The sequence below is a fragment of the Heptranchias perlo genome, chromosome 2 (assembly GCF_035084215.1).
Source record: "Heptranchias perlo isolate sHepPer1 chromosome 2, sHepPer1.hap1, whole genome shotgun sequence".
NCBI lineage: Eukaryota > Metazoa > Chordata > Chondrichthyes > Hexanchiformes > Hexanchidae > Heptranchias > Heptranchias perlo.
Window position 1 is genome coordinate 58,879,845 of NC_090326.1, and position 21,815 is coordinate 58,901,659.

Genomic DNA, 21,815 nt, shown 5'->3' on the forward strand with positions numbered 1-21,815 from the left:
TAAACAAAATATATACAGGAATCATAATCAATGAATCCTACCTTTGTGGTTGAAAATGCCCTCCATTTCCATACTGCTACGTGAGTGTGCAATACACAGAACACTGCTGGGAACCAGTCCTTCTGCAGCAGGGGATCGATCAGTCGTCCGCACCAGGCACCAGTCTGGCTTATCATGAGGCCTCTCTAAAACCTCCACGGTCTGAGCCCGGCGAATGCTCAGCTCGTTGCTGTTGGTTGCCGAGAAATCATGGATGACGACTGTTAACTCACACCCACCGGAGAGCTGTGGAGGCGGGGTGGGGGTGGGGGGGGGGGAGAGAAGAAACACACAAGTGATGCAGCATACTGACCCTGTCAAAAATAACATCTTCCGAGATAGAAAAAACTTACAAACTCCAGAATGATCTACTACCAAAAAGCTTGATGCAACTTCATGTCTCAAAAAAAAATCTGATCCACAAAATACTTAAACATGACATAAATCAAATCACACAACTTATTTCATATAAAATCACACTAAAAGGCTCCAGTGTCAGAAAATGTTAATGAAATCATAATATTTTAAAAACATTTCTACCAGTGGATCTTGCCAGAATTGCCATCTAGGTTGAAGATAAGGCTGGCCTGTCCATGCTGGGGGTAAGGTGTGCAGAAGATGGGTCTGGGTGGAGGGATCTCATGGGTCAGTTGGTGATTCCACGCTCTCCCTCACTCACAGACTCGTGATTCATGCAAGTTCCTCACTTTGCTACCTCTGGGTCATTCGTCACCTCAAGGTGGCTTTGGCTCAGTGGTAGCACTCCTGCATGAGTCAGGAGGTTGTGGGTTGAAGTCACCACGCCAGAGACATGAGCACATAATCTAGGTTTATGTACACTTAAGGGGAGTACTGAGGCAATATCTGCACCTCCCAACAGTGCAGTAAAGATGTTAAAACAAGGTCCATTCTGCCCTCTTAGGTGGATATAAAAAATCCCAAGGCACCAATCGAAGAAGAGCAGGGGAGTTCTCCCCAGTGTCCTGGCCAATATTTATCTCTTAACAAGCATCACTAAAAAAAAATCTGATAATTATCTCAATGCTGGTTGGGGGACCTTGTTGTCCACATTTCCTATATTACAATAAGGAATTCAGGAGAAACTTCTTTACTCAGGGTGGTAAGACTATGGAACATGCTACCACATGGAGTGAATGAGATGATTAACATAGGTGCATTTAAGGGGAAGCTAGATAAGTAAATGAGGGAGAAAGGAATAGAAAGATATGTTGATAGGGTGAGATGAAGAGGGGTGGGAGGAGGCTTGTGTGGAGCATAAACCAGTTGGGCCGAATGGCCTGTTCCTGTGCTGTAAATTATATGTATTCTATGTAATACAAAAGTCACTACACTTCAAAAAAAGTACTTTATTGGTTGTAAAGCACTTTGGATGTCCTGAGGTTGCGAAAGGCACTATATAAACGGAAGATCTTTTTTTCTATGCTTGAAGAAATCGTCTCCACTTATTCATGGTTGTGAAGCCCAATCTTCTTCCTGAACTTACGCAGGTTGGAACTGGCAAGCCACTGCTATTAGGGCCAATGGTGAGCTCCTAATGATGCCTGAATTCTCAGCACTAAAAGTCTCTGCCTCCCATCGAAAGAGTCTCTCTCCCTCTTCTCTCTCCTTTCCATCCAACAGCTCAGGAGGGCAGGAGCTCAGTGGACTGAGGGAGAGGGGTCTCAGACCTGGAGCTTCAAAGCAGTGGAGAGCCCAGCGTGGGATAATCTGGACCCAGTGCTGCGAGTAGAGCCTCAGCACTCAAGTCAGTACTTCCTAGACTGGGGTGGAACATACAGCAGAGGCTGGAAGAATGGGAGGTTTGGAACTGAGGCCTGGAATGTTGGGGCCAAGAGTCATTGGTCATGGAGCAAAATAACAGTTGATAAATACTTTATCTTAGACACTCAGAGCTCACATTTAACAGTAAAAGGGATAGGGATAGATTTTGACTCTGTGCAATAATGTAAAACCGGTGACAGTGAATCGACAGCCCCTTTTACATCTCTCAGAATTTTTATTTCCATTGAAATCAAAATCTACCCATGTCTCAATCACAGCACTCAAAACAGATGGACAATCATTTAGCGTATTTTTTTCTCTCTCTAGACTGCTTTAACTACTCAGATATTATTCTTTTAATTAAATTGTACAGCTCCTTTAATAGCTCTTACAAGACGTGGTGGTATGTAGAGATTTTTGGTTTATCAGTCCAAACATATTCATTTGCGACAGTAAACGGATCTAACCTACATATCTCACGTCTCTCTATTTGCCAATCACTTCTGATGAAAACTGTGCTTCCTTGTAGATGAAGCAGACAATGATCTGTGCATGTGTGGCAGAAGTTATTTTTACAAATATACCCATTACAAATTTTGGGGTCTGTCTTATATATCATTTCAAGGGCAGAGGTGCTAGTCACTCCTGTAAGTGGTCTGAGTGTCTTTCAGCAGTATGCCTACACAGCCCAATATCTAATTATACAGTAGCATAACCCAGGGATGTAACAGTAAGATCCTGTGATCGGAACTGGATATTGTGTCTTTCTCGTGCCCTTCTCCAGACTTTCTGAGGGCGACTGAAATAATTAGTGAGAGAAGGCCATATATGAATTAAGCTGCTTTATTTTATAAATAGCAAGTGAATGCACAGAGAAACAGATGGAATCAAATTTCACCTTGATTCAACTAACTATAGAAATCTCAAGAACAAGAAAACTAACAAAAACTACACCACACTATCCTCAATAGTGGGCTCGCTTCATTTTTCTTGGTCACTCTTCTGATTCTGATCAGATGAATGGGCTGGATCTTGCTGGAAAAATAACGGCGTGCTAATGACGCACGCCATTGTTAATGTGCAAATCAGCCAGCAAATTCAGGGGATTAAGAAATATGCCATGAGTTGCCAATCTCCAGAACTTGCTGGTCGATACACGCCACTCCGCCGTTTGCTTCGCACAAATGGCATCTCGCCCTTAGCCTCCCAGTTATTTTTAAGAACTTGCTGGATTTGCACATTAATTGTCGATTAAACTCGCTACAGAAAGTCAAGTCAGATAATTAAGAGCGTAAGTACCTTTATAATGACGTGATAATTGTTAATGCAAGGCCAGTGAACCTCTTTGGCCCAGAATGGGAACAATTTGAAGTGTTCAATCTCATTCCTGCATGTAGTCAATAGTTGTTAGAGATTTTTAAAATGTTAAATTTTCTTTTCTTTTCCTTTGTCTCTTTTTTCTCTCTCTTAATCCAATCTTTCTTTCCCTCTCCATTTCTCTTTCTGTACCTGATTTGACTCTAATTCACTCTCCTTCTCCGTCATTCCTCTATCTCTTTCTCAATCCTTAAATCTCATTGGTTAAGGATATACACTGTTGGTCCCGTCGTTAACTAAGGTCCCAAATGCTCTCGCCCGTTGTTAACAGCTCGCACTTCCAGCAAGTTAAGGCACAAAAAAATTTTGAGCTGAAGGGTGCAGAAAAAAGACTACACTCTTGCTCCAGCAAGATCCAGCCCAATAAGTTTCCCCTCGCTAGGCCAGGCTTCCTCTCCAGACCAGCTGGTTGACTATGCATCCCTTTATCCTCATCTCTGCGTTCCCAGTCACAGAGAGCTGTTCCTCTGACTCCTTCACCAATCAAAAATTCACCATTAGGCCAGTCAAGAAAGCTGGCTATATCTGCTAATCTCAATCCCAAATCCTTTCCATGAAAAAAAGAAAATGATCAAAAAATCCCAAAACATGACAATACCATCAGCTGAGTTAAGGGTGGAGCTCAGAAAGTATGGCAATGATGGTTGTTTACATACATACGAGGAACCACATACCTTTGGAGTCATATACTTCAAATCAGATGCAAGTAAGATATGGTCTTTTAAACAAAAGTGTAATCTGACCAAGGTAGTGGTTACTATTTGAAGCATGGGTCTAGGGGACTAAAACCTAACTATTCATCTATGTGTTTCCAATTAAATAAAAATAATTGCTAATGTCTTATATAAGACTTCACGTAGTTATCATACCGGTTTAAATTTTGACTTCACTAGTTGTTAAGATGGCCTCACCTGTGGAAGTGGTTAAGATGGTAATATTTTTTCCTAGTATTTCAACTCTACACCTGCTCAAGACAGACTCCTGTATATTGGTACAGGAGGTGGGTTCACTTGGTGTTAGCTACACCAAGCTGTAATTAATCATTCTGCCAATTTTCTGCAATCCAATTGGTTCTTTACAAGATGCAGATCATTCAGACCACATAAAAAATTGATATTGGGAAGCACTCAATCTTTTAATACATAGAAAGATATTAAGTGTTTTGGCCCGGATTATATTTCCATGAAAGCTTTACAACAAGCAGAGATTACAGCGTATCTAAACCTAAATAAATTAAATAGGAAACGAAAAAAAGCATCCTCAATTGAATAAGCCCGTGCACTTTATTTGCATGTTTGTAACAAGACTAAAGAGCAGTGACAGTCTGATTTCTAAGAGACATTTCAATAAACATAGTCAGGGTCACATGCATAATGAGTCACAAAAAAACAAAGCATATAGAAGCCAATTCTTAAAAAAAAAGTCAGTAATACTCAAACAGCCGTTCTTGCTTCAGCAGCAATGACAGGGTATGAGAGCAGATGAGCAGTGATTCACAAAAAACATCCATGTTGTATTATTAAAGGTTTATTACCCAAGCATTATATTTTTATTGTGATTTTTGTTTTTAGCTAATATCATTTCAAAAATCAAATTTTGAAACATTGATATTGGAATGGTGGGATGGAGTGAAGGGGAAGAGAGAAAGAGCAGGAACTGTACATTTTGTGCACATATTTTTTGTCACAAAGTCAGCACACTAGAGTAGATTTTCTAAGTTCTTGCATGTGGCGATGGACCTTGTATGCCATGAGCACATATCGTAAAATTGTATTCCCACTGCATGAAGTGCTTTGAAAGATTTACCCCCATGTATGCACTAAGCTCACAGTTCCTGCTCTCAGGTCTGCCCCAGAAATGGTGTGTAAAGTCTTTGCAGAAATTGCCTAAAATGTATAAGCACATGACAATATACATAATGTAATTATCATACAAGGTCAAAATTAGTTAGCCTTTAAAAATGCATGAATTAATCAAGAATAGCCAGAAAGGATTTGTTAAAGACAAGTTGTGTTTGACAAATTTCTGAGTTTTTTGAGGAAGGGACCGATTGGACAGATGTGGGAATGCAATATGACAGTGTATGGATTTCCAAAAGGTGCTCTATAAAATATCTGACAGGTAGTTTCTTACAAAAAAATTCAGGTGTCTGGTATGAGAGGAAATGTAACGGCATGGATAGAAAATTGGCTTTCAGATAGGAAACAAAGGGTTAGGATTAATAGATGTGGCTCCTATTGGGAAATGGGTGGAAGTGGTGTATCCCAGGAGGTCAACACTACTAACAACTTGCATTTATATAGCGCCTATAACATAGGAACATATCCCAAAGCACTTCACAAAAGCGTAAGCAGTCAAAAGTTGACACCGAGCCAAAGGAGATATTAGGATGGGTGACTAAAAGCTTGGTTTTCAGAAGGATCTTAAAGGAGGAGAGATTTAGGGGGGGATTTCATAGCTTAGGGCCTAAATGGCTGAAAGTACGGCTGGCAGTGGTGGGATGAAGGAAGTGGGAGATGCACAAGAGGCCAGAGTTGGAGGAACGCAGAGTTCTTGGACGGATATAGGGCTGGAGGAGGTCACAGATAGGCAAGGCCATGGAGCGATTTGAACATGAGGACGAGCATTTTAAAATCAAGGCATCGGATGTTGGGTAAGCAGTCTGACAACACAGAGGCAGTGGAGGGGTCGGAAGAGGTGGTGAGGTACAGCTGGGTGTCGTCAGTGTACATGTGGTTTCTGACGTCATGTCTTCTGATGATGTTGCCGAGTCACTGCAGAGCTTTTGTTCTTGGTATATAAATGATTTGGACATAGGTATAGGGAGCACGATATTGAAATCTGCTGATGACACGAAAGTGGTGGGGGGTTTTGGCAAAGAGCAAGGTGCAATGCAAAAGACTTCAACGGGACATAAGCAGATTAGCAGAATAGGCAGACAGGTGGCAGATGGAATTTAATTTAGATGTGGGGTAAAACATCTTAGGCTATTTAATAAGGGGGATTAGCGATCAGATTTTGGGTGGGATAAGGAATTGGTTACATTCTTGTCGACACAAGATTGTTATCAATGGCAGTGGTGTGGCATTGGGACTGGTTACTAGTGAACTCCTGCTGGGATCGGTGTCAAGGCCATTTCATTTCACCATCTTAGTCAGTGAAGGTATTAAGTGAACTTGCATCAGTTCCCCTATGATACAAAGCTCTGTGTGGGTGTTACGGCTTTAGATGAGAAAAATGGATTCCAAGCAGATCTAGATGCAAAAGCGGGATGGGTCTATATCTGGCTGATATCATTTAACATAGATAATTGTAGTTTCATGCACGGGGCATAGTCAAGCACGTGTACGCTACGCAAAGTTGCAAGCTTATGACTGTTGAGTGGGAGAAAGACCTATGTGTTATAGTACATGAATCTGTGTAGATTCATGACCAGTACTGTGAGGCTATTGCAAAAGAAAATAGAGTGCTAGGATGTATTGCTGGGGTGGTTAAATAAAAGACAAAAAAATACTATACTGTCTTTGTTTCAGGACAAAAAATACTCTACTGTTCTTGTATAAAACCTTGGTTAGGCCTCACTGGTGATATCAGATCTGCCGACTGTTTTACACCCCACTGTATTTTCTTTTCCATTGACTTCAATGTACGGGAAGTATAACAGGCGGCCAATCTGACACTGCTAGTTTTGCGCCCCTGCCAAAGTTGAAAGTTACCTCCACTGTGTCCAGTTTTGGCCCCCTCACATAGTGGGTGATTATAGAGGCCCTGGAAAAGCTTCAGAAATGGGCCAGTGGATTGATACCAGTTTCAAGACCCTTAGTTAGGATAGGATGAGACCTGAATATAACTGCGTTAGTAACCCTGTCTTGAAAACACATGGGTTGCTATAGTAATTGATTGTTGAACCAACTAATATTAAATAATAGTTGAATGGTGTCTCAATTTTTTCCAAATATATATAACCCCAAAGTATCTCTTCTAGTCCAAGCTGTCTTCTACCCATTGAAGAGATTGATTGATTCATTCATACTATGTTGATTCATTCTATGAAACTCATTCAAAAGGCAGTCCAAATACGATTGTAAAGAAATGCGAACAAGCAAATATCTCTTATTGATGAATGATAAACTTTACCACGTATTTTGTTTATGTTCCTGATTGTGCAATGGAGAAAAAGATTATCCGCTGAAGCTTTATTTAATTGTGATTAACTTTATAGAAATTGAATGAAAGAGAGTATTCCATGGGTGAGATTATTTAAAATTCAGGGTAACCATATGATTACGTAATGACAGGAAAATGTTTGAAGGCAAAGGGGGTGAAAGTGATCCATGCCAATGAAAAAAAAATCAGGCGTGTGTAAAATGGACTGCCGATTCGCTATGAGCCCATTTCGCACTACCGCTGTAGACCAATTTCACCCCCCGAGTCTCTAATTTTCCACCACAAGTGGGCTCCTTGCGGGCTTATGGAGGATAACAAAAAAAGGAACGACGCAAAACATTTGAGAGTGGGTCCTGAAGTACGGTTTCTGACATTTACCAAGATTCCACCACAGCCTAAAAGTAACAGTGCGTATCAAGCAATACATCACATGACTGACAAGTTAAAAAAAAATGACACATCTTAAAAGATACAGGGCCTCAGATATATTTGCAATACAATTTTATTTACATACAACTTTACAGAACTTGTTTAAGATGCAAGTAACTTTGTTCTTCTCCCCTCAAAACCTCTTACTTAGTTATTTTTCATGATATATATTATTTGCACTACCACCCATGGTGGATTTGTAGTATTTCCTTAAGATACAAGTACTTAATTTGTTTTAATCTCTTCCATTCCCAGCGATATTTCTTCTCATCTGTACTTCTCAGGTGAATTTGTAGATTTTGCTAAAGCAGTTGTCAGTGTAGTACTACACCAAGGTAGTTTTCCCAAAGTCAAGTCTCCAATGACCAGCAATTTGAACAAGTGGTCATTTGCCATAGTCCAGGTCTAACTGACTGACTGATTGCAGCCACAATATCTAAGTGCAGGGTTAAAGCCTTTCTGACCCCAGTGCAAACATCAGTCAACCCATTCCAAAGTAAGACACATATTTCAAACTTTTTTAAATTTAATGTCTTAAATTGAACAAAATGTTTAAAAAAATGTTTTATTTCCCCTCCTCCTTGGACCTCATCATTATTTTTTGCAAATCTTCTGCAGAGCTGATATGAGATAGGTTGTTGTGCAAACTGGATAATCCTACAGGAAAGGTGTAAAAACTCCAATTATGGAGCTCCCGCTCTCTCTCACACACACACACACACAAACTTTGTCAACAGAAGCTAGAACTCTCTGGGACCAAGTTCCATTGGAAGGATTCAAGGTCTGGGAACAGAATGGAACTCAAACCCCTGGCTCCAGAAAGAGAGGCCTAAGTTTCTTGAATGAATGCTTTACACTCAATGGCTTAATTTATGGACAAGTTTAGTTTTTGTTCCAGAGTCATGTAATTTTTAATTTGTTCTGTGGATGTGTGCCTATTTCTCGTTTCCCTAAAATGGTTCTGAGCCTTCTCCTTGAACCCCTGCAGTCCTTGTGGTGGTGGTGCTCCCACAATGATGTCAGGTAGGGAATTCCAGGATTGTGACCCAGCAACAATGAAGGAACAGCGATATATGCCCAAGTCAGGTTGGTGTGTGACCTGGACGGGAACTTGAAGATGATGGTGTTCACATAACAGTGCTGTTATGCTTTCTCTTAGTGGTAGAGGTCATAGAGGAGGGAGATGCTGTTGAAGTAACCTTAGTGAGTATCTGCAGTGCATCCTGTAGATCGTACATATTGCAGCCAGAGTAAGCCGGTGGTGGAATGGTGAATATTGAGTCCAGTACTGGACCGCCAATCAAATGAGCTGCTCTGTCCTGGATGGTGTCGACCTTCTTGAGTGTTGTTGCGGTTGCACCTATCCAGGCGAGGTGAGTATTCCATCACACTCCTGACTTGAGACTTGTAGATGGTTGAAAGGCATTGAGGGAGGTGAGACACTTGTTGCAGAGTACCCAGTTATGTAATAATATCATAGTATAGAAATGTAATAACAACTTGCATTTATATAGCGCCTTCAATGTACAAAAATATTGCAAAGTACTTCACAAAGGTGTAATCAAAAAAATGGGCACTGAGCCAAAAGAGCAGATACCAGAAAGGATGACCAAAACTTGGTCGAAGAGGTGGGCTTTAAGAAGGGTTATAAAGGAGGAGGATGTAAGAGGCTGAGGGGAGTAGGGAGAGAATTCCATATAGAGTGGGGACTAGGCGACTGAAGGTACAGTCACCAATGATGGGGGGAGGGTTGCACAAATGGCCATAGTTGGAGGAGCAGCGTGTTCTGGGGGTAGGGGTTTGTAAGGATGGAGGAGGTCACAAGATAGGGAAGGGCAAAACCATGAAGGGATTTAAACACGAGAATGAAAATTTGAGGGACTGGGAGCCAATGTAGGCCAATAAGTCCAGGGATGATGGGTGAGTGGGACTTGGTGCGGGATAGGATACAGGCAGCAGAGTTTTGGATGAGCTGTAGTTTATGGAGGATGGACAACGGAGGTGGGGGGTGCTGGCCAGGAGAACATTGGAATAGACAAGTCTGGAGATGATAAAGACATGGATGAAAGCAATGTTATGGAGGTGAAGTAGGAGGTCTTTATGATGGATAGGATTATGGGGTCAAAAACTCAGTTCAGGGTCAAATTGAACGCCAAGGTTGTGAACAGACTCGCTTAACCTAAGAAAGTAGCTGCGGAGGGGAATAGAATTGGTGGCAAAGATACAGAATTTGTGGCAGGAGCTGAAGACAATGGCCTTGGTCTTCTCAATGTTTAAGTGGAGCAAATTGCTGCTCATTCAAGACTGGATGTTCGACAAGCAGTCTGACAACAGAGAGGCAGTGAAGGGATCAAGACAGATGTTGGAGAGTTAGACCTGGGTGCCATAAGCATACAGGTGTAAGCTGAACCCATGTCTGCAGATGATGGCTTCAAGGGGCAGCATGTAGATGAGGAAGAGATGGAGGCCAAGGATAGATCCTTGGGGAACTCCAGAGGTACAGGAGCAGAAAAAGAAGCCATTGTAGGAGATTCTCTGTCTGCAATTGTATAGGTAGTGTGGAATCAAGTGAAGGTAGTCCCATTCAACTGGACAATGGAGGAGAGGAAATGGAGGAGGATGGTGTGATTGACCATGTCAAAGGCTGCAGAGAAGTCGAGGAGGAGAAGGAGGTGGGATAATGTCCCTTGGTCAGAGACAATTTCATTTGTGACTTTGGTTAGGGCTATTTTGGTGCTGTGCCACAGGTGGAAATCTGATCGGAAATATTCAAGGCAGTTGTTTGAAAGATAGGCATGGATTTTGGAAGTGACAATAAGCTCAAGAACTTGACAGGAAAGGGAAGTTGGAGTTGGGGTTATATTTTGTAAGGATAGAGGGGCTGAGGATAGGTTTTTTAAAGTGGGGGCCTGATGACAACAATTTTGAAAAGGAGTGAGGCAGTGGGAGTCATTTAGAATTTCAGCTAGCATGGGGGCTAGGAGGGGTTGAGTGGCTAACAGTTTAATGGGAATGGAGTCAACGAAGTAGGTGGTGAGTCTCATGGGCAGGATGAGCTTAGAGAGGACACAGGGGAGGTGGGAGAGAAACTAGAGAAAGATAGGGGTCAGCTAAGGCAGTAGGGGAATCTGCAGGGAGGTTTGGCTTGGTGGGTCATGGGACGAGTAAGAAGTAGCAGAGGAAGCTGAATGATGGTCTCTATCTTAGTGATAAAGAAGTCCATGAGCTCCTTGTACTGGTTGTTGGTGAGGACTGAGGAAGTGGGGAGATGGGTTTAATGAGAAGGCAGTGGTGTAGAAAATAAGCCAGTGGTTATCTTTGATCTCCAGACTGTTCCTGAAGAAGTGGGTAGTTCTGGCAGAGGAGATTGAGGCCCGTTAGTGCTTGATGTGGTCCAGCCAGATCTGGGATGGATGGCAAACCAGTTGTGAGCCAGATACCATTAAGTCAGCACCCCTTAGACTTGAGGGAAAAAACATGGAGGCCACACCAGGGGAAATGATCAGGTGGGAGAGTGTGGGGATACAAAATGGCCATTTAAAGGAAAAAGAAAATTTGAATGGTTGATTTTGAGGTCGCTGTTTCTTTTTGATTGTTAGCTTTTTCACAGCTGCTTTCATAGCTTTATGAGTGAATGCAAATGTTTGTAAAGTGATGTACGGATTTTTAAAAAAATGATACAGTTTGTGATTAATACATTTTTAGTCAATGGGGCACTTGAGCCAATTAGCATGGTTTGCTTACCAGATTATTATTTGTCATTTTCTTTGATCATTGGGCCATTTGAACCAACCAAAACTTTATTGCCCTTCAGAGACTTTTTAGGTGAAACCTCACAGACAGATTTTCCCATACCCTATACATTTTCCATTAGATGCAATCTCAATTCTGTTGCTGCAGAGAAATAACATTTGATATAAAAAGACTTCCTGTGCTCCCAGTGACCATTAAGATCAAACTGCGTAACACCTGTACTTGCACAGTTGCCTAGCTGCACACCGATATGTGAGACACCAGAAAAACCCATAGCTCTTTAGGTTTATGCTATAATAAGAAAGGAAAAGTTCTTCACCATATGTTGCCAGTTCACTAAGTAGTAGTATGCAGAGCATTTTTGAAATGTGCTGAAGACATCTAGTGGCAGCTGAGAAGTGCTGCATCCAGTTTTTAAGAATATTTCTGTGTCAGATCATTCCGTAAATATGGCACAAATGGCTATACATAAAATCTTCAATATCTTTGCCAAGTATTAGAAAATTAATAGATAATTTTTTTGATGCTAATGTTAAAGACATACTTGTCATTGATTGAAAATTATTTGGCAAAACATCCAAACAGGTTGAGACAATTGTCACTGCATCACTTGGAACTGATAACAAGATTGGTTCCTGCCCAATGTCAGATTATCAGGGCTTTTTTCAGATTTCTTTCCCCTAACATATTCTTAGATTGTTATTATTAAAGCAATCAACAATTTGATATCTGCCAACTATATACAATTATAAGCCAAAAACAGAGGCGGTCATGCAAGACCTATTAAATATTATTCGGAAAGATCAAAATTATAGTCTTGCGATCAGTGAGCCAAAAACAGTCAATTTTATTCAGTCTTGTAGCAAAAAGTGCCATCTGGTAAGTGATACCATCACCTTAAAAGATGTAGAGATGAGAAAAGAGATGGCAGTCAAATCCTTTAGCTGGCTATATAAAATGGCAATGTTAATCTGAATGCTAATCACTAGGATCTGTCTTTATCTATTGCTGTGAGGCATGCACTTTGAAGAAAGTTTTCAGTTCAGTTTAATTGAAAGAATACTCAATATTTGTTGCTGAGGCATGGTCAAGAATAAAATCGCAAAGATAGGGATTGAATTCAGAGAAGTTATTGAGGAATGTGAGAGGATTAAATAGAAGCATGTTTCAAAAATGGCAGGTTCTCATCTAATGAGCTTGGCAACCCATAGAACACTAGAAGGAAGCCAAGGCACATAAAGCTTCCATTTCCAGCAGTCATGCAAGGAAAGCTTGAGAGATGCTATATGGATTTGTTGTTTTGGCATGATAATAGGCAAGTGGCAATCTTTAAAGGTTCTACAAGTTGTGAGTGCATGTCCCATTTCTAGGAATTTGTAATGAACAGAATTGCACCTTTAGGCTCCTCCTTGAGGTCATGCAATTACTCAATGAAACACATGTGCTCTGATAAAGTCATCTAAAAGATCCTCTTAGGGAGTTTTTATTTCCTGTCATTGACATCAATATGCTTGGACCTTTTTGAGGCTTTATTATTCCTCTTGGCTTTTGTTGAGTTTTTAAAACCACATTTTAAAAAAGATATGTAGCAGCAGCAACTTCAAAATCACAGTCACAAACATTTTTAAAGTTAATCAATAACTCACTACATTCCAGCTGTTGTAAAATTTCTGCAAAGATCACCATTCAATAACAAAGACTACTTTTAGGATTAATTTATACAGTTGTTTGGCACACCAGACTTACTATGATTGAAATAAATTGTTTGATGTCCATTACATACACCATTACAATTTCAACTTGTTTTGATGACAATATGTTGAAATGATTTTTTGGGGATCTTAAGTTTAATAATCTAATTAACTATGTTTTGAATACCTAATGGTGTTTATTCTTGACACTGTTCAGATGCGTAGCAAGAATTTGTTCAATAATACATTTTACAGGCTAACCAAAACAAAATTTTGATTCTGCAATCACAAATCACGAGTCAGAACTCTGCCTGACCATGAGCTACAATTAAATGCACACTGTAATCCTAAAACAGTATGCATAAAAAGAGATTCCTCTGTGATAGCAATCAGATAAGTAGAGGACCAGCACCATTCTCAGCTACTGCATTGCATGTATCTAACAAACTGTTGATGATGCTTGAACAAGAAAGATGCAGTCAAAATGGATTATTGATATTCATTTCAAGATGTAATAGAAAAGTCATCTTTGAAGCTACGCTACTAACAAATTGAAGCTTCTTTGTGTTTTACTAACAAACAATTATATTACATGAAAACATGACCACAAATGCTTCAGGTCATCTCCATGTTGTCCGAGTGGAATCCTGAGATTGGAAAATATGGGCCTAAAATTGATTCTAGTTGACATTTTAATGAACTCCAGGAGAACCTACACAATGATTGCTAAAGTGGATCCAACAAGATTGGAAAATTCATCTGACCAATTTGTTTGAGGCGAGTTATTTTCTATTTCCAGTGAAAGCACGCACTCAGAAGAACAGACTCGGAGAGGTACAAAGATCGGGGTGGGGTGCTGGAGGACTCATGCTGTGCAATACCACAGGAATTTCTTAGTTTGTTATAAATGATTCATTGTTCACCCTAGGATTTTATTTGTAGTTTGGTACGATGCAGTGCTCTGATTAACTGTTGAATGATAGGTATTGGATTTGGGAAAATAGACTTATAATTATGCTTAAAGTTATTAATGCTGCAATTCTCAAGAATTAAATATTTAAATTATGAAATCCAATATTTGGTGGAAATCACTGAAAAAATTTAGTACGATTGCATCAAAATGGTGGCATTGTCTTTCCAAAACGAAAGCAGCCATAATTCCTGATATACTTAGTTTCTTTTTTAAACGACTGAAGCCACCAAACGTCAGTAAGTGCCAGTGTAACCGCTTGTCTCTTGTATTTGGGGATAACATAAGGAAAGGCTGACTTGATCTTGAATATTAATTAATAAGACCATTCTTCCGACTTTGTGTGAATTAACATTAAGATGTATAATGATGAGAACAGCAGCCAAATTATTCTTCCATGAACTGTAATTCAATGTAATTTATGAGCAACCACAACTGAGCATGTCCCCATAGTAGCATGAAATGATGATGTACTTAATAAACATCAATTTTAATGCTATAGCTCTTTGCCATTTTTAAGTGAATCAATAAATGAAGAAATCATGTATATTTTCAGAGTTGTAAAGGACATTCAACACTTGAATAGCTAATCTAAGTTTCACTGTAAATAAAATTTCATCTGTAGGAAACAGAATGATAGGATATTTTATGTTGGAGGTTGCATAATGCCAGAATTACCAAGACAAAACCTCTCTCTCATTCTCATCTTGCAAGAAAAAATTATGAGATACAAGTTGCTAAAATCACTGTTTATTGATTTCAGAGGTGAAATTGCTTAATTTTATTTACCTATAAAAACTGTATAGAAAATACAGGGCTATGGTACAATACTCCAAATTCTAGGGCAAAACAATGCATTAACTTAAAGTAATTAAAAAAACAAAATTGGAATATTTAGCCAGATTATGAGAACTAAAAATGGGGAGATTCCATGTCTGTAATGATAATACAAGGAATACAAACTGAACAGCTTCCTTAGTCTTGGTTACATAAGGAAAGGAAAACCTAGAGTTTTACTTCTTGTATTTGGATTCTAGACAAGAGCTTAGTTGTCCAATGTCACTTTATATTATTCTTACCAAGTTGCAATTTGAAATTAAATAGTATTTAATCCAAATATTTAATATAAAAATAATTACAGGCAACACTATATGGGCAAGAGAGCTTTGTATATTTCCTGAAGCCTACTGTTCTTCTGTGTACTGGAAAAAAAATCCTTACTTATACTAATACTTACAGTGGCGGTGACAGAAAACCACCCAGGTAACCAATATATACCTATTTTTCAAATAGTTTTCTCACATTTTCAGCAATGACCAATCTGATTCTTAAGGTCAAACCTTTGCAGTTCACAAAAGAGAGCTGGATTCTAATACTTTATACCCATCCCATACTAAAAAAAATTGAGAAAGTTAGACAATTGTCACATTTATTTTTCCATAACAAAATTCCAAAATTTTTCATTATATTTAATCACTTGATCAAAAGACAGTAATTATTAATACTGAAAACACTAGAGATTTGATATGTAATTGTTGCTTTTAGATCCAATTGATAACCCAAAACCATCTTTGTATTGACATGCTTAGAACACTATTCAGATTATATAACATTTCTGGAACAATTTTCCCTTTATATCAAAAATACCACTAGGAAAATTGATTCGAAGAAAAGTTTGAGTGCAATCCAATTTACTTTCCTACATCTCTAACTTTGACTTGGACAAAACTGATGGATGACAACTATAAAATTAAATGAGGCAATTCAATTAAATTAAACTCAAGATAAAAGGATTCAAACAACTCTGGGTTCTGTTTTACTATTGTAAAAAAGAATGGAAAAGCTGTATGTATTTACTTTAAAAAAATCACTATGCATTTTACCTGAATATATAATAGTTGAAATTGCTTCTTTAGAATACTGCATCCATCAGTTTTCAAATCATCTTACAAAATCAAGAGTGTTTTGTTCCCATACCATTGTTATTTTTCACTTGCTCATTACAATTTGCATTTACCTCTTGGTGAATTTATTATGACCTTTGTAATGACTGAACCCCCCAATTAGAAGGTTACATTTTACTAAGTGAAAAAATGCAGCCAAGCTCACAAAGCCTTCGAATGACTCATTATTAAATTTGTGGTAAGTGTTTTCTTTTGCGCTTTGCAAAAATGTCATTATGATAAATTACTGCACTTAGGTATATATAACTCAAGTGTGTGACATTTCAGAATCCATTGCTAATTCCTAACACAGTTTCATATAGTTGACATCTGTTAAGTGTTTACCAAATAAGAATATATTCTGATTATTATGCATGGAGTGACAACCATAGGCAGCTTGAAATTATAGCAATTAATGCTTTCAATCTGTCAACTGAGCTTTTCTTATACAAGTTGATAATGCTTTATGGTGTTTAAATACAAAAGTCATCCATCACCTCAGACCATAAATTATTTAATCAACTTTCAATTTTTAATTTCAATTAATTATTAAGCTGAGAAGATGGTCACATTTAATTACTGTTGATTATTTTGTGAAGAAATGACATGATGAAATAAAAAGGCAGCAAATTTCCTTTAAACTGTGCACATCTACATTTTCACCTCCTCTCTACATTTCCCCACATTAAAGATTAAAAAAAAAGCAGATCTGAGTTTAGTACTATTTCATAATAAGACTGTAGTGCACAGTCGCCCTCTCTCCAGGTATTTACTCCTTGTTACAATATGGCTCCAAGACAGTCAGTCACCCTCTAATACCTTGCCTAAATGTCCATTACTCATGTCAGAGCGCTGGCAAGCCATTCCATCATGATGGACATTACAGTCAAGCCCAACTATGTTTTCATCCAATGTTTGCATACGCACACTTCCAACAGGGGTTGCTGGATAGGGATCAGAAGTGGGCATCTTTCCAATTTTCCCTTCCCTAATTCAAAAATGCTGCAGTAATTTGTAACACCCATACCTCTGCCCGACATAATCACTCCTGGAACTGTCTTGGTCCATGTGGCTGAACTACTCACTGCATGAACTGTACTGAAGTATTGGGGGAGCCAGCACATAGAATTTCAAAGATAATATTATAGACTCCTTCAGCCTCCTTTACTTCAGCAAAACTTTTTGGCTACTTTCCATTTTAACATTTAGGCGATCATTTTTGAGATAATTCATTTTGGTGCCCTTGCTCCCTTGGACTGCCAAGAAGTTATCTTGTTAGGTGGCACAACCAGTTCAAACTTTAGCAGTCTAGAAAAACAGACTTTGGATTAGAGAATGAATTTTAGATATGTTGGCCCCCATCTCTAGAATGGGGCATGGGTCCGCAGAAGGACAGGAGATCAGGTTTAGATTCAAAAAGAAAAATAAGTAAGGATTACCATGAAAGTTAAAATAATTAACGAAGAAAGTCTAAGGTGCCCTAGTCAACCAATGAGTTGATCTAGGCAGTGGCTGAGCCATTCACACCAGGGAGGTTTCAGCTTCAAACGCAGGTCCTTCCTGAGCTAGCTGATCTCAGCCAGGCAGTGACAGCAGTGCTACAATTGACCTCTGTAACCCAGGTTTAGGGAAGCCGAAAAAATTTATATAAAACATGCCTCTGGAGTACAACATTCCCTGAAGCTGCCACTATTCTAAGGGTTAATTTGCTGTTTTTTTGTAATTTTGTCATCTCAGTTCATTTGCCAAATGGCATGTAAAAAAAATGCTTCAGAGACATGCTCAAATTGAAAGTGGTCGCACTCCAAACACTTTATCTTGCTAACTGAAGGCAGAGCATTAAGAACAACACATGGCTCTATTTTGTTTAATAGCTTTCGGTAGAAATGAAATGCTTCAGCTTTCTTGGAGCCAGCATAATTGTGATTTGTAGTAAGCATTTTGTGCTTTAGTAGTCCCAAAATCATTTTAAATCTCATCCTGCAAAAGAAAATTGGACTTTGGGATTTCTGAGCACAGTTATACTGTAGCTACTGTATCCATTCGCAGGCCTTGTTGATACTGCCTGGCTGTGATTCTGGCATTCAGATCCAGAAAAGAAGTCTCTCCAGGCGTGCTTACACACTTGTACAGAACTCTGCTCCCAGAAGTTAAATTTTAAATGTAGTGACAGCATGGGCAGGAGGTAAGGTTATAAACTGAGGAGGTCTGACTGACTACCTCAGCAACTTGTAAACCTGATTTGACAATGTACTCGAGTTATATTCCACGCATTATCAAACCCAAGCACTGTGAGATTGCCTCAAGGCAGATCCCCATTGCTCTGCAGCAATCCTAACATTGCAATATATATGCAACTTCTGACTGTTAACTATAAATAGAGGGGAGTCTTGTAAATATTTTACCAATTATTTGTGTAGAAATCCAGGGTTACATGTTGATCAGAAATTCTGAAATAAAAATTACAAGTCTTCAATTTCATTTTCTAAGCGTAAGCTTAAATAAGACAAATGACTAAGTATCAGTCTGCTTATTTTGATGATCTCTGAGCATGATGCAAAATGAAAATATTAACCCCATAAAAATACTAACCCCAAAAAATGAAAGTAGATAACACTACATGCAAAACAGAAACCATTTTTGCAGAAATTAAGCTGAACAGAATGATATATAGCTTGACTTGTGTTACAAATCAGGCTTGGCAAATGTAGACATTTTTAAAATGGGCACCATTTGCTCCCTAAGTGCAAACTATTCATAACTTTGGATCAAAATGGATTAAAAATATTTTTCTAACCCCCTCACCCACATAACCCCGGAAGTCAATCCTCAAAGCTTAATAAAGCAACAGAAGATTTTTTATTTTATTGATGGAAAACATTTAAACTGTGCATTTTATAACAGATCATAGAGGCTTTTAAAAATAAGGTCCTTTCACAAAATACAAATTATTCTCTTTCATACTTGCTCCCATAATTGCGTAATTGCGAGAAAGTGTTCTTAATTCTCTGTACTGCTTGAGTTGTACTAAAATGAAAGTCACAGAATGTTTGCAGGAGGAAGCCTATACTAGTAGGAAAAAAGGCCAGCATTTGAACCTATATACATTAATGTTATTTCACTTCATGTTAACACCACTGAAAAAAAAATTTGAGTGCCACACAATTGAAAATTCCACCACCTGCTTGGTGTTGTGAGGGTATCATAGGACACACATGAATATTCAGAATTTTGCTTCCCAACAGGCAATTTTTTAATATTTTGGCACAGAGCAGTGAATCTCTCCCCTCTCAAAACAAAAAAAACTATCTCTGCTTAAGTTTATTAAGTTCCATGGAGCTCCAAAGGATCTCCTGAGCACTTTAAAACCCAGTTGGTTACTGCACTAATCCATGCGATGTCAACCCCAAATGCAGTGCCGCAGCTTCTGCAAGCCAATCTCACACCACTGCATTGCGGAGTCAGATCGGGGTCATACTGGTACCCACAATTTATTTTTAAATAACTTGATACAAAGTAATTATTTAAGTGAAACTGACTACCGTCAATTATACACAGACTTCCTAATCAATATTGATCCTGTTTTTCTCACCCCCAAAACACATAAGTGCTTTTTAAAAAATGCTATCCATTATTCCCTACGGTGCATTCTGCTGGAATACCTGTGGATATCTGCATGTAACAATAATGAAGGATACAAATACTAATTTTATCCCATAGAAAAAAAATCCTCTTCCATTAACTATATCACAAGTACATGAAGCAGAATGACCTTTGCTACAATTTATGACTTCTCTCCAACACACACTCTACTGGGCTTTACAATCTTTTAAAACTTTAATTGGAAGCTATGCCCAAGGTGGAAAACCAGTGCTGGGAATTGTTTTGTTGGGCTATTTGTTTTTGCACTGGCTTAAATGCAATAAATAAATAGTTAAATAAATAAAATATAAAATGCTTCACCTTTTCTTGATTTTGGCTTAGTAAGTGTACAGTTTAATTCAATGACCAACTTATGTTGAATTTATTTTTTATTCGTTCATGGGATGTGGGCGTCGCTGGCAAGGCCAGCATTTATTGCCCATCCCTAATTACCCTCGAGAAGGTGGTGGTAAGCTGCCTTCTTGACAACTGAGTGGCTTGCTAGGTCATTTCAGAGGGCGATTAAGAATCAACCACATTGCTGTGGGTCTGGAGTCACATATAGGCCAGACCGGGTAAGGGCGGCAGGTTTCCTTCCCTAAAGAACATTAGTGAACCAGATGGATTTTTACGACAATCCAGTAGTTTCATGGCCACCATTACTGATACTAGTTTTTTTAAATTCCAGATTTTATTTAATTAATTGAATTTAAATTCCCCAGGTGCCGTGGCAGGATTTGAACTCATGACAACACAGGCTTGCACAAAATTTGAATTTCACAGATTAAAAAGAATCAAATTATAAGAAAGAAAGATCAATAAAGATTTCATATTTTATTTTATAGTGCACTGATAATGTACAGTTTATTTATAAATCAAATACCAGTTGTAAAATCTATATTTTTATACTCTTGTCCATGGATGAATAAGTGTCAGTAAAATAACAAACTGGGGTTTATACAGTATAGGTAAATGTAATCCGAGCTAGCAAACTCTAGTATTAGATCACCAATTCTTGTATTCTACTTAGTGTGCCCTAATTTCTGGATTTCATGGAGAGTTCAAAATAAAGGAGCAACACATTAAATGCACTGTATAGCTTTTCATCTATCAAATGGATTCTAATATGCTGGCATTGACAATAAATCAGTCGTGTGAGGTATTTAGTCTTTAAATATCTACTAATCATTGGGTTCCCTTATTAGAATGCCCAATTAACCAGAACAATTCTGATACAGTATTAGTATGTTGTGGCAATAAGAAACTCTGCAAATGTACAATAGTAATAATTCAAAAAATGGCATATATGGCAAGAATGAAGTATCCTTTCTATAAATTAAATTAGAATTGATGGAACAGTCATATTTAAGATCGAGTGTTATGTATTGGTTACAAGATTAATTGAAGAGTTAAGCCGATGACTTGAAAGATCACAGTTGATCTATCTACCTGTGGATGGAGACACTGAATCTAGCATTGAAAGTGATATGAATATCGTAATATTGTAAAAAGAAAAAAGACTTGGATTTATATGACGTCTTTCATGACCTCGGGACGTCCCAAGCGCTTTACAGCCAATAAAGTACTTCTGAAATGTAGGAAACGCGGCAGCCAATTTGCGCACAGCAAGGTCCCACAAATAGCAATGAAATAAATGACCATACAATGTTATGAATTATAGAATTGTTACAGCACAGGAGGCAGCCATTCGGCCCATCGAACCCATGACAGCTGTTTGTAAGAGCAATCCAGTTAGTCCCATTCCCCCGCTCTTTCCCCATAGCCCTGCAAATTTTTTCCCTTCAAGTATTTATCTAATTCCTTTTTGAAAGCCACAATTGAATCTGCTTCCTCCACCCTTTCAGGCAGCGCATTCACTGCGTAAAAAAGCTTTTCCTCATGTCGCCTTTGATTCTTTTGCCAATCACCTTAAATCCGTGTCCTCTGGTCCTCGAACCTTCCGCCAATGGGAACAATTTCTCTTTATTTACTTTATCTAAACCCTTCATGATTTTGAACACT

General features: G+C 38.6%; 1 protein-coding gene across 3 annotated transcripts in view; it reads right to left on the reverse strand.

Moving 5' to 3' along the window:
- LOC137339542 (triple functional domain protein) overlaps positions 1-21,815 on the reverse strand; it is a 522,426-nt gene that overhangs the window by 123,615 nt on the left and 376,996 nt on the right. For all 3 annotated transcript variants that reach the window (XM_068001904.1, XM_068001903.1, XM_068001905.1), the window contains one exon: positions 42-285. In XM_068001904.1, the coding sequence (XP_067858005.1) occupies positions 42-285 (244 nt within the window). The remainder of the gene's footprint in view (positions 1-41; positions 286-21,815) is intronic.